Source organism: Ylistrum balloti, unplaced genomic scaffold (genome assembly GCF_031769215.1).
Source record: "Ylistrum balloti isolate Yb309-2 unplaced genomic scaffold, AGI_CSIRO_Ybal_v1 Utg370948, whole genome shotgun sequence".
NCBI lineage: Eukaryota > Metazoa > Mollusca > Bivalvia > Pectinida > Pectinidae > Ylistrum > Ylistrum balloti.
In genome coordinates, this window is record NW_026782534.1 from 146,668 (window position 1) to 161,086 (window position 14,419).

At 40.4% G+C, this 14,419-nt stretch overlaps 1 protein-coding gene across 1 annotated transcript; it reads right to left on the reverse strand.

Moving 5' to 3' along the window:
* Nucleotides 1-1,643: 1,643 nt before the first annotated feature.
* Nucleotides 1,644-13,500, reverse strand: LOC132559683 (uncharacterized). The gene is made up of 10 exons (XM_060224302.1): nt 12,795-13,500; nt 12,574-12,702; nt 9,273-9,367; nt 9,102-9,169; nt 8,678-8,865; nt 8,226-8,376; nt 5,530-5,627; nt 4,816-5,348; nt 3,501-4,070; nt 1,644-3,057 (listed from the first exon to the last, which is right to left on the reverse strand). Exons 1-10 carry the CDS (start codon nt 13,498-13,500, stop codon nt 2,680-2,682), a joined length of 2,916 nt encoding a protein of 971 aa, XP_060080285.1. The 3' UTR covers nt 1,644-2,679.
* Nucleotides 13,501-14,419: the final 919 nt, after the last annotated feature.

Below are 14,419 nucleotides of genomic sequence, written 5' to 3' on the forward strand. Positions count from 1 at the left end.
AAAGGACCAAAACATTCATTTACTGTTTCTGGGTTCCCATAAATGATCGAAGTATTCAGTTACTATTTATAGATTTTAAGATGTGATTCTGTATTGTGGCTTTCACTTACATTCATGCCTTCTGCAGGATCTGTGAACAGCTATACTGAAGATCATTTAACACAAACTTTAAAAGTTTGTATTGTTTAGTATAATTAACTCATTATGATAGAGGCCCAATTGTCCAGAATTCTTCGCCTGTTCTACAGCTTACAAAGATTTTGACATATCTGTTGACAGAAGCTCTATTCCAACAAATCTGACTCCAGTTACTCTCAAAGTGGCTCAAGGTAAATTATTGAACAAACTGGGTTGCTCTTCATCCCATCAGGCTACAGACCAAATATAAACAACCTCAGTATTGGTTAATGAGAGGAAGTTGTTACCTTGAAAGTGGGTCCGTTGATTATCAGGTGCTAAAAAGTATACAAAATGAACAAAAGCCTATATTGTTGTGTATAAACCTCTAAAAACACAATTAACAGGATGAAAAGGCAGATTAAATCAAGTTTTTATTATGAAATGAGAAGATACACATGTAATTATAATGAAGATTATAACACAACACAAATTACATCAAACAATCTTATGGCACAAAAGATCGATAGAAGCAATAGTACGAGGGTATATGACAAATGATCCATCAGGACAACAAGAGTATCAACAGTGAAATGTATATGACAAATGATCCATCAGGACAATAGGCTGACAGGAGTATCAACAGGGTCAGTATATATGACAAATGATCCATCAGGACAACAGGCTGACAGGAGTATCAACAGGGTCAGTATATATGACAAATAATCCATCAGGACAACAGGAATATCAACAGGGTCAGTATATAGGTCAAATAATCCATCAGGACAACAGGAGTATCAACAGGGTCAGTATATAGGTCAAATAATCCATCAGGACAACAGGAGTATCAACAGGGTCAGTATATAGGTCAAATAATCCATCGGGACAACAGGCTGACAGGAGTATCAACAGGGTAAGTGTATATGACAAATGATCCATCAGGACAACAGGAATATCAACAAGGTCAGTATATAGGTCAAATAATCCATCAGGACAACAGGAGTATCAACAGGGTCAGTATATAGGTCAAATAATCCATCAGGACAACAGGAGTATCAACAGGGTCAGTATATAGGTCAAATAATCCATCAGGACAACAGGCTGACAGGGGTATCAACAGGGTAAGTGTATATGACAAATGATCCATCAGGACAACAGCCTGATGAGGAAGGGGTATCAATAGGTTAGTGTAAAGGACAAATGATCCATTAGGACAACGGACTGATGGGTTAGTGTAAAGGACAAATGACCCATCAGGACAACGGACTGATGGGGAAGGGGTATCAATAGGTTAGTGTAAAGGACAAATGATCCATTAGGACAACGGACTGATGGGTAAGGGGTATCAATAGGTTAGTGTAAAGGACAAATGATCCATCAGGACAACGGACTGATGGGGAAGGGGAATCAACATAGGTTAGTGTATAGGACAAATGATCCATCAGGACAAACAGGAAGGGGTATCAATAGGTTAGTGTAATAGGACAAATAACCCATCAGGACAACGGACTGATGGGGAAGGGGTATCAATAGGTTAGTGTAAAGGACAAATGACCCATCAGGACAACGGACTGATGGGGAAGGGGTATCAATAGGTTAGTGTAAAGGACAAATGATCCATCAGGACAACGGACTGATGGGGAAGGGGTATCAATAGGTTAGTGTAAAGGTCAAATGATCCATTAGGACAACGGACTGATGGGGAAGGGGTATCAATAGGTTAGTGTAAAGGACAAATGATCCATTAGGACAACGGACTGATGGGGAAGGGGTATCAATAGGTTAGTGTAAAGGACAAATGATCCATTAGGACAACGGACTGATGGGGAAGGGGTATCAATAGGTTAGTGTAAAGGACAAATGATCCATTAGGACAACGGACTGATGGGGAAGGGGTATCAATAGGTTAGTGTAAAGGACAAATGATCCATTAGGACAACGGACTGATGGGGAAGGGGTATCAATAGGTTAGTGTAAAGGACAAATGATCCATCAGGACAACGGACTGATGGGGAAGGGGTATCAATAGGTTAGTGTAAAGGTCAAATGATCCATTAGGACAACGGACTGATGGGGAAGGGGTATCAATAGGTTAGTGTAAAGGACAAATGATCCATTAGGACAACGGACTGATGGGGAAGGGGTATCAATAGGTTAGTGTAAAGGTCAAATGATCCATTAGGACAACGGACTGATGGAGAAGGGGTATCAATAGGTTAGTGTAAAGGACAAATGATCCATTAGGACAACGGACTGATGGGGAAGGGGTATCAATAGGTTAGTGTAAAGGTCAAATGATCCATTAGGATGATATAGATTAGATATATCTATATTGATATGTATATATGTATGTCTATGGCACGGTGTGATGTATGTGTAAGGGAGATAACTGGTTTCTGTTTGCCCTGCTTCAGAAGGGAAGACAACTGTCTAAACTTTACCCTGTGTGGAATGGGGAAACACCTGTCTAAACCTTAGCATACAAAGAACAGCTCGTTTCACCATACCCTGCAAGGGAACAGTTTACACCTTACTGAATGCAAAGGAACGGGAGACCATTGTTTATACTTCTGCATGCTTGGGGAGAGGAGGCAACTGTCTCTTGGACATATCTTTCCTTCCAACTTTTAAAAGTGAGGAGACAGAAACAGAGCCTTTTAAGACTGTTTTCTTGACTGATCGTGGCAGTGTAGAGGTGGCAGCAGACTCCAGTAGTGCAGACCTTTTAACTGGTCGAGGAAGAGTTGACGTGAGACCATCTTTCTTTTCCTCATTACATTCACCTGGCAGGACTTCCAAGTAGTCATGCATGGATTTTCTTCGGAAAGACTCCCGATTAGACTCCCGAATGTTTGGTGATCTGTCCCTGAACTGGGACAGCAGCTTGCCACCAGTCATATCTAAGTAATCTGTCTGACTAGCTGAGTCTTTCCTGATGATCTGTAACATGAGAAGAGTAGCTGATGATCAGGACTGATAATAATTGGATGCTAGTTTTGGTTCAATCATGATTAAGAAGGTAAATTTTCTTGGTTTTATGATAAGAGGTTATTGAAGTCAAAAATGGAAATAAAAAGTTATTTAGGCCTGTGATTGAAGTGTACTTTACTTTACCTGGGTTAACATTCCTGGATCAAAATAAAAATAGAAGCAAGTTACAAAAGTTGTTACTATAAATAGATAACTAAGTTCTTCCTCTGTTATCTTCATTTCACACAGGTGATATTATCTAAAAAAAGGCTGAGTTATGTCCCATATACAGGTCAAAGGTTAGGGAACCAATTACTTTCATAATGACCTCAAGTTTGATTCACATTGTCTTACTAACACTCAATTATTGAAAGATGATCTTATACAACATATTTTTCTGAAATTGTCATAACCTTGCAGCCAGACTTGTTGAACTTTATATCTGGGACATTTGGTTCGATGTAGTTGTAATCTTCATCATCATCATCTTTTTTTTTAGCAGCTGTTTCCCCTGATCTCTTGCGTCGCCAACGGATGATTTTGTCCAGCACGAGACCATTTGACATATCCACGTAGTCAGTCTGGCTGGCAGACTCTGTCCTCATGATCGAAGCATTATTCTTTTTCTTGGCTGGCCTTTTCTCATCCTCCTTATTTGATCTGGAAAGTTTTTTTGACTTGGCTGTTTTAGTATCCTTGTTTGTGGCAGACATTTCAGGATGTTGTGAATGAGGAATGTCATACGTAATCTCAAGGGGCGGAGCATCTTCCTCTGTTTCTGTTGAGTTGTGATAGGTATGTTTGTCTCTGGATGAAAAGCTGAAGTTTGTATCAGATTTCACACTGTCTGATTTAGTATCAGAGGATGTACTAGTGTTAAAGACTTTCTGTTCACACGTCGTAGATAGGGATGAGTTGTCTGTCCTTTCAACAGGCAAACTGGCATAGCTGTATTTAGGAGACTTGACATCATTCTCTTCAATCTGTTGATAAACATGAATTATTCATGACTTTCATTATATAGGACTAAAATCTCGTAAAACATCATTTAGCTGTGAATCAGTTGAACACTGTGGCTGATTAACCATGATTTGGAAGGATAAGATACATGATACTGGGTACATAATGAAGAATATTTTAACTTAATTACTTGACATGTGTAATATTCATTTAATGTTTAACTTTACCAGGATTAATTACCTAGTAATTCAGAAGAATGTTAAGGTATATCACTATCTAAAATATACTTCACCATTTAGAAGTATTTTTCGGACTATTTAAAAAAAAAATTGAAATATAATGAATGTGTCAGTCACAAATGAGCTCAAATATACTTATCTTTTATTGCTATTTTTGGTATCAAAAAATGAAGGGGGCATAAGTATGAGTTAATACTGAATGAAAACCAAGCTGTGGCTAACACATTATAGGGAGACAATGGAAAGAACAGAAAGATGCAAATTTATTGTTACAGTGTCCTTAACTTTCACTTGACACAGCAATTCAAAAACAATAACTCTCATTGAGGAAGCACTTCATACACTTTGTGAACCCACAGGTGACATGGAAATGGTTATGAATTTGACAACTACAAAACAGGTTACACAAGTTTCAACATACTCAATTTTTTGAAAGAATACTCAAGGATCATGTGTTGACTTCCTAATTACTTATTGAAGCATAATACAGAACAAGGATACAGTGATCCTTAAAGATTTTTATCATTACCTTGTCTGTAGCTGTGTTTGTGTATGAAGGTGTTGAAGGATATCCTGTCCCAGGTATACTGGCCTGTAGGTAGTCAGTATCTGTTTCTACAGAGTTATTTCCCTTCGGTTGGGTACTGTCCTTCCTCTCGATGTTTTCACTACTAGGTTCAAAGCCACCACTTTCCATGTCATGTTCGGAATCTAAACTTACCAGACTGCAGTCTTTGTCATGTTTTCCTGACAGAGGAAGTAACTCTTTGTTTTCGTTTTTCTCCTTCACATTTGCGTACTCAAATTGGTTTTTGTTGTGTATAGGGCTGATGTAGCTGTCTCCATCAGAAAACACTGAGTCATAGTGAGTACCTATTTTCTTGGCACAGTCACTGGCAGTGTCAGAAAGTTCGGAGGTTTTCCTAGCAGCTTCCCACTCCAGATTACACTCCTTGTTACTGCGTTTAGAGGAGTAGTTGGAGGAGCCACGCTGTATCTCCGACTTTGTACTCACGCAGTAGGGATCAATGGCTGAGTCACTTAGCTCTGCATACATGTTATCTACAAGTATGATGGACCATTATCAGTGTGAAAATATTGTATTGTATTTAAACTGATGGTTCTGATAATCGGAAATATGTAGAAGTTAATACTGAGTGATTTTTTTCTATAAATTTTCCGGGACAATCTTTTTTCAAAGGTATAAGACAGAAAGAATAACTAAATTTTCTGTGATGTTTACCTGAAGGATGGCGGTCAGCCAGGTCCTCAAACATAGGATTGGACAAGAGCTGTAGTGACATGTTATTTCTGTTGTTTAGCCTTACCCTCTGCATCAATCTACAACAGACAAACTTTCCAGTACAATGATTTTTTTACAAAAAAAAACAAGACAATGTTTTTTAAAAGAAGTTATAATTCTTCCACTCAAACAGCTATCACAAGCACATATATCTACCTACAACATGTAACAAACCAGAGTTGAGAATAACTACTACAACCATTTTCCTCAAACTGACCTCCACAAAAATGGAACCCTGGACGGCTAGGTGAAAGAAATACTTACTTCGATGTCCAGCTGTATGCCACCTTCATCAAACGGACCATCTCAAACACTTACTTGGACGTCTCACTGAATGCCACCTTCATCAAACGGACCATCTCAAACACTTACTTGGACGTCTCACTGAATGCCACCTTCCTCAAACCGACCATCTCAAACACTTACTTGGACGTCTCACTGAATGCCACCTTCCTCAAACCGACCATCTCAAACACTTACTTGGACGTCTCACTGAATGCCACCTTCCTCAAACCGACCATCTCAAACACTTACTTGGATGTCTCACTGTATGCCACCTTCCTCAAACCGACCATCTCAAACACTTACTTGGACGTCTCACTGAATGCCATCTTCATCCAACGGACCATCTCAAACACTTACTTGGACGTCTCACTGAATGCCACCTTCCTCAAACCGACCATCTCAAACACTTACTTGGACGTCTCACTGTATGCCACCTTCATCAAACGGACCATCTCAAACACTTACTTGGATGTCTCACTGTATGCCACCTTCATCAAACGGACCATCTGAAACACTTACTTTGATGTCCAGCTGTATGTCACCTTCCTCAAACGGACCATCTCAAACACTTACTTGAATATCTCGCTGTATGCCACCTTCATCAAACGGACCATCTCAAACACTTACTTGAACATCTCGCTGTATGCCACCTTCATCAAACGGACCATCTCAAACACTTACTATGGACCATCTCACTTGTGAATGCCACCTTCCTCAAACCGACCATCTCAAACACTTACTTGGACGTCTCACTGTATGCCATCTTCATCCAACGGACCATCTCAAACACTTACTTGGACGTCTCACTGTATGCCACCTTCCTCAAACCGACCATCTCAAACACTTACTTGGACGTCTCACTGTATGCCACCTTCCTCAAACCGACCATCTCAAACACTTACTTTGATGTCTCACTGTATGCCACCTTCCTCAAACCGACCATCTCAAACACTTACTTGGATGTCTCACTGTATGCCACCCTCCTCAAACCGACCATCTCAAACACTTACTTGGATGTCTCACTGTATGCCACCTTCCTCAAACCGACCATCTCAAACACTTACTTGGATGTCTCACTGTATGCCACCTTCCTCAAACCGACCATCTCAAACACTTACTTGGACGTCTCACTGTATGCCACCTTCCTCAAACCGACCATCTCAAACACTTACTTGGATGTCTCACTGTATGCCACCTTCCTCAAACCGACCATCTCAAACACTTACTTGGATGTCTCACTATGCCACCCTCCTCAAACCGACCATCTCAAACACTTACTTGGACGTCTCACTGAATGCCACCTTCCTCAAACCGACCATCTCAAACACTTACTTGGATGATGTCTCACTTGTCTCACTATGCCACCTTCCTCAAACCGACCATCTCAAACCTCCTCAAACCGACCATCTCAAACACTTACTTGGACGTCTCACTGTATGCCACCTTCCTCAAACCGACCATCTCAAACACTTACTTTGATGTCTCACTGTATGCCACCTTCCTCAAACCGACCATCTCAAACACTTACTTGGATGTCTCACTGTATGCCACCCTCCTCAAACCGACCATCTCAAACACTTACTGAATGGACCCTCCTCAAACCGTCTCACTGTATGCCACCTTCCTCAAACCGACCATCTCAAACACTTACTTGGACATCTCACTGTATGCCACCTTCCTCAAACCGACCATCTCAAACACTTACTTGGATGTCTCACTATGCCACCCTCCTCAAACCGACCATCTCAAACACTTACTTGGATGTCTCACTGTATGCCACCTTCCTCAAACCGACCATCTCAAACACTTACTTGGATGTCTCACTGTATGCCACCCTCCTCAAACCGACCATCTCAAACACTTACTTGGACATCTCACTGTATGCCACCTTCCTCAAACCGACCATCTCAAACACTTACTTGGACGTCTCACTGTATGCCACCTTCCTCAAACCGACCATCTCAAACACTTACTTGGATGTCTCACTGTATGCCACCTTCCTCAAACGGACCATCTCAAACACTTACTTGGACGTCTCACTGTATGCCACCTTCCTCAAACCGACCATCTCAAACACTTACTTGGATGTCTCACTGTATGCCACCTTCATCAAACGGACCATCTGAAACACTTACTTTGATGTCCAGCTGTATGCCACCTTCCTCAAACGGACCATCTCAAACACTTACTTGGACGTCTCTCTGTATGCCACCTTCATCGAACGGACCATCTCAAACACTTACTTGGACGTCTCACTGAATGCCACCTTCCTCAAACCGACCATCTCAAACACTTACTTGGATGTCTCACTGTATGCCACCCTCCTCAAACCGACCATCTCAAACACTTACTTGGATGTCTCACTGTATGCCACCTTCCTCAAACGGACCACAACGAAGGCAGCCAGGACAAAGAGACTCAGCAGCAGAAAGATGATACCAGCCACTAAATAAGTGACTGTATCCTTACCAGGGTGAGATCCTGTTCTGCCAAGTTTTTCTCCTGGTATTCATTTGTAAACAACAATACTTTAAGTAAAATTATGACATTGATTTTTTATGTTTCTTATGTTTCTGTTTTATTGATGTTTAAATCATTACATCCAGTTAACAGAAATAATAGACCAATGATTTGGCAAAGATGAGCTGTTATATCAAATTATGAATTAGTTTTTAAATTTTTTCAAACACAAGTATTTTTTCCTAATTGTTAATTTTTTACTTATTTAAGATAATTGTCTCACTATTTATTACAAATATTTAATCAAACAGAGTGTAAAAGTGTTGCCCATTAAGAATCCTACCGTCTGACAGGGCCATGAAGGAGAACTTCTTGTGGGACACCGGAAGGCTACCAAGGTAACCACTAAGTAGACTGTCCTCAAGAACCTGTCGGAGGCTGGCCATTGTCAAGGCAGACCCTTCACTGTCCTTAAACTTTGTATACACTAGTGTGAAGGTCACCATCATTCTCTGCGGCCTACGACCAGGTCTGTAAGAATCAGTAGAAGCCAGGAAAACAAATGTACATGGATTGCAACACAAAATCTTTCTTTAAGTTTACAATTTCAAGTTTCAAGCTATGAATTCAGTTTTTAAAAAATATTGTATTATACTTAAATTCTGAAAAATGCTGAAGTCAGAAACCTAAAAAAAATCACATTTGTAATAAAATTTTGTAAAGATTTGAAATTCATAAAAACCGATTTTCCTGAGTATTTGCCTCACCTGATGTAAATGTTGTTAGTCCTTACATGGTCTTCAGCATTCATCATCCCAGAGTATAACATACTCACCTGTAACATAATGTTAGTATCAGATATTGTACAAACCTTGCTTTCCGTTTAAGGATAGATTTGTCACAACCATTCACCTGCTCTTTGTGTTTTTAAAACTCACCTCTTTGGTAAAGTTGTGCCTGAAGAGCCAGCCATGTTTGTAGAATGTGTGATATGGTTTCTTTACCAAGATGGTGGCTTTGTACTTTTTAGTTACTGCAACAGCAAATACAATATATAATTATTACAATATTATTTATTATTACAATTTTTTTTGGTATTGGATTTCAATAAAAAAAAAAAAACCAGGAACCCTTATGGGCGTGAATCACTTGTCTCATTCACTACAGAAGACATCATTCATAAAGCTAATTTGAAAGACCATTCCTCTAGTAAGGAAATGATCTACTGCTCATTGGAAAGAAGGAATATCGGTGCCCTGGGATCTTTGGTTACTGGAAAAAGGTTGTTTGAAGATTTCAACACATTTGACCCCTGTGACCTTGAAAGTGGATCAAGTTCATTTATTCCAGAGTGGTGAATATAAGTGCTTGAAGCCTTTTCATGATTATGAAGAAGTTGTTCAAATATTTTAACATATTTGGTCCCTATGACCTTGAAAGCAGATCAAGGTTGTTTATTTGAACAAGTTGTTCAAATATTTTAACATATTTGGTCCCTGTGACCTTGACAGCAGATCAAGGTCGTTTATTTGAACAAACTTGGTATCCCAGCATGCTACAGACATAATATCACCATCCCTGGGACTTTAAATTATTGGTCTCTCTGTACTTGTCTGTCATTATCAATTAAAATGTACACAAATATTATTTTCTTAAGAAAGTGATTTGTGGAATTTTTGGCTTAAAAGTCAGCAAACTATGATAAGGATATCATTGATGTTTCAACACAAAATATTCTGAGAGGATCAAGAAAAGATAAAGCCTTACTCCTTGGAGAACTCAAGCATCCTTATTAGAGAAGAAACAAAATATTTGATACAAGGAAAAAATCTGTTCTGGAGTTTTAAATTAAAGAAGTATTTCTCGTGTGTGTTTTTCAAAGAATCATGTATTTGATCGTTTCATTTTGTTATTAAAGAAATACACAAGTCAACTCTTAAAGATGACATACTTTTGCAGAAAAAGAGGTTTTACATACTTGTGACAAGTAAATCTTAAAATGTGTGGAAAATGAAGGATTTGTAATTAAATTGTTATGACTATAAAAATTAAAAATTAAAAATTAATCCATTCATATGCTCAACTCAATTGTTACAAAATTGTTGTATAGAAAAATTTAACTTTAGTCAACAACCAATGATAATCACATTGATCACAATTACACCATGTCTGTACCTGGTACAATCCCTCCCTGTGTAGGGTACAGCTTAGTGACCAGTACTAGACCTACCTCTCCATCTGTACCTGGTACAATCTCTCCCTGTGTAGGGTACAGCTTAGTGACCAGTACTAGACCTACCTCTCTGTCTGTACCTGGTACAATCTCTCCCTGTGTAGGGTACAGCTTAGTGACCAGTACTAGATCTACATCTCTGTCTGTACCTGGTACAATCCCTCCCTTTGTAGGGTACAGCTTAGTGACCAGTACTAGATCTACATCTCTGTCTGTACCTGGTACAATCCCTCCCTTTGTAGGGTACAGCTAAGTGACCAGTACTAGACCTACCTCTCTGTCTGTACCTGGTACAATCCCTCCCTTTGTAGGGTACAGCTAAGTGACCAGTACTAAACCTACCTCTCTGTCTGTACCTGGTACAATCCCTCCCTTTGTAGGGTACAGCTTAGTGACCAGTACTAGATCTACATCTCTGTCTGTACCTGGTACAATCCCTTCCTTTGTAGGGTACAGCTTAGTGACCAGTACTAGATCTACATCTCTGTCTGTACCTGGTACAATCCCTCCCTTTGTAGGGTACAGCTAAGTGACCAGTACTAAACCTACCTCTCTGTCTGTACCTGGTACAATCCCTCCCTTTGTAAGGTACAGCTAAGTGACCAGTACTAGACCTACCTCTCTGTCTGTACCTGGTACAATCCCTCCCTTTGTAGGGTACAGCTAAGTGACCAGCGCTAGACCTACTTCTCTGTCTGTACCTGGTATAATCTCTCCCTTTGTAGGGAACAGATTCAGTGACCAGTACTAGACCTACCTCTCTGTCTCTACCTGGTACAATCTCTCACTGAGTAAGGTACAGCTAAGTGACCATTACAAAACCTACCTCTCTGTCTCTAACTGGTAAAATCCCTCCCTTTGTAGGGTACAGCTAAGTGACCAGTACTAGACCTACCTCTCTGTCTGTACCTTGTACAATCCCTCCCTTTGTAGGGTACAGCTAAGTGACCATTACTAAACCTACCTCTCTGTCTGTACCTGGTACAATCTCTCCCTGTGTAGGGTACAGCTAAGTGACCAGCGCTAGACCTACCTCTCTGTCTGTACCTGGTACAATCCCTCCCTTTGTAGGGAGGGTACAGCTAAGTGACCATTACTAAACCTACCTCTCTGTCTCTAACTGGTACAATCCCTCCCTTCGTAGGGTACAGCTAAGTGACCAGCGCTAGACCTACTTCTCTGTCTGTACCTGGTGTAATCTCTCCCTTTGTAGGGAACAGATTCAGTGACCAGTACTAGACCTACCTCTCTGTCTCTACCTGGTACAATCTCTCCCTGTGTAGGGTACAGCTAAGTGACCATTACTAAACCTACCTCTCTGTCTCTAACTGGTACAATCCCTCCCTTCGTAGGGTACAGCTAAGTGACCAGTACTAGACCTACCTCTCTGCCTGTACCTGGTACAATCCCTCCCTTTGTAGGGTACAGCTAAGTGACCAGTACTATACCTACCTCTCTGTCTGTACCTGGTACAATCTCTCCCTTTGTAGAGTACAGATTCAGTGACCAGTACCAGACCTACCTCTCTGCCTGTACCTGGTACAATCCCTACCTTTGTAGGGTACAGCTAAGTGACCAGCACTAGACCTACCTCTCTGTCTGTACCTGGTACAATCCCTCCCTTTGTAGGGTACAGCTAAGTGACCAGTGCTAGACCTACCTCTCTGTCTGTACCTGGTACAATCCCTCCCTTTGTAGGGTACAGCTAAGTGACCAGTACCAGACCTACTTCTCTGTCTCTACCTGGTACAATCCCTCCCTTTGTAGGGTGCAGACTCATTGACTAGTACTAGACCTACCTCTCTGTCTGTACCTGGTACAATCCCTCCCTTTGTAGGGTACAGCTAAGTGACCAGTACTAGACCTACCTCTCTGTCTGTACCTGGTACAATCTCTTTCTATGTAGGGTACAGCTAAGTGACCAGTACTAGACCTACCTCTCTGTCTGTACCTGGTACAATCTCTTTCTGTGTAGGGTACAGCTAAGTGACCAGTACTAGACCTACCTCTCTGTCTGTACCTGGTACACTCTCTCCCTGTGTAGTCCAGGGTACAGATACAGTGATCCTGTCCCTGTCTGGTAATACATGTGCCACCATTCTCACATACCACAGTTTTACATGGCTTCTCTTTCCCTGTAATATAGATTTATTCAATGTTATAACTTCTATTGTGTAAATGTCATTTCAATAATTTCTTTAATGTAACTTAAACGGTAGAAATTTACCTGTATACTTGAGTGTTGTTGCCTCAAATTTTACAGCTACAGTTGTTGTAGAGAACTCTGTCTCATGAGTGGTCAGTTGATTGGGATCACCCTCACACAGCTGACCGGAAATGTTGACTGGACACAGACAGAGGTAATTGATGTCGGTAAGGAGGATACAGGTTCCAGAGTTCTGACAAGGATCAAGTTCACAAGGATTGTGTTCACAGTTCGGTCCCCATGTCACCCCAGGTAAGGACTCACACGTGCATGAATAACCCAACTCCTGGTCAGGGGAGACAACACATGTACCATTGTTCAGACAGGGGAACATGTCACAGTTCGGTATAAATGAAATCTCACAGTTATCTCCCTTCCACATATTTTTACACTTGCATGTATAACCATCACCTGTGGTTGTACAAATGCCACCATTCTGACAAGGATCATCACGGCAGTTGTTGACCTTGACCTCACAAAACTCACCTTGAAAGCCGAGAGGACATATACATTGTAGCTGGTTGGATTTTGTTAAATTACAGAGGCCGTTGTTCTGACAGTAGCCAAGGTAACACGACTGGTGGGAGGAATCACAGTTGGTGACCCCAGGGGGACAGAGACAACTGTGACCTCCGTCTGATCCTAAGACACAGGTACTGTTAGCCTGGCATGGACTAGAGTCACACACGTTGATCACCACCTCACAGCTGGCCCCTATAGTACACATTCATAAACCGATAAGTCATGACATGGGAACTTAAAACACTAACCATTAAAAGAAACAAATCTTTTATAAATATATAATTCAATAACAAGAGGCACATAGGGCCTGTATCAATCATCTGGCAAAATTGATTTCTCTTCACTCAAGAATGCTTCAGACCAATTAATTAATTAATTAACCAGGAAACAATCAACGAAATAAATTAATTATGATATGTTTATTTTGGACATGGTGAATCGGGCTGCTTCAATAAAATAAATACCTGTCTATAAAGACCACTTTTATTCCGTATCTTGTGTAATACAATTTACAATAGTTGAACCTTTATATAAAGGTCACTTATCTCTTCTCATTTGTTGAGACTGGCCTTAACAGACAAGTTAACAGTATAATCAAGCAAAACATTAGCTGCAAAATGTTGTCATAACATTGCCCCTATAGTAAAACTTAAACTTTAAAAATAACGAAAGTTCTTATTTACCAGTGAAGCCATGTCTACAATCACAGCGAAAATCAAAAGGAAGTGGTCCATCTGAACACGAAGCTTCATTCTTGCATACACCCAATAGACATTCATTGATTGGTTCATCACAGCGCTTGCCCTGGTATCCATACCTACAATCCTCACATTTATACCCACCAATCAGGTCGGAACACTGTCTGTGTAGGCTACAGTTGTTGGAGAATGATGATAGACATTCATTGATATCTGAAACCAAGATGTTGGACAAATGCATGCACAACAGATGGACACGTAGGAAAAGTGATTACTATACACTACCCCCATTTACTAAGTGGGGAGAATGATGTTAAGAGGTCAACTGATTATCAAGATCTATATAACAGTAGTAGTGGTAACAATTTTCAAATGATAAAATTGTGTGGAATATTTAACCAAATTATGTTTTTAAAGATGGCTGCC

Excerpts from the sequence above, each read along its gene's own strand:
- LOC132559683 (XM_060224302.1), bottom strand. The coding sequence starts at position 13,500 with ATGTGTACTATAGGGGCCAGCTGTGAGGTGGTGATCAACGTGTGTGAC. Across the intron at positions 5,349-5,529 it reads GGCTGACCGCCATCCTTCAG|ATAACATGTATGCAGAGCTA; the intron begins GTAAACATCACA and ends TCATACTTGTAG. Across the intron at positions 4,071-4,815 it reads CAAACACAGCTACAGACAAG|ATTGAAGAGAATGATGTCAA; the intron begins GTAATGATAAAA and ends GTTTATCAACAG.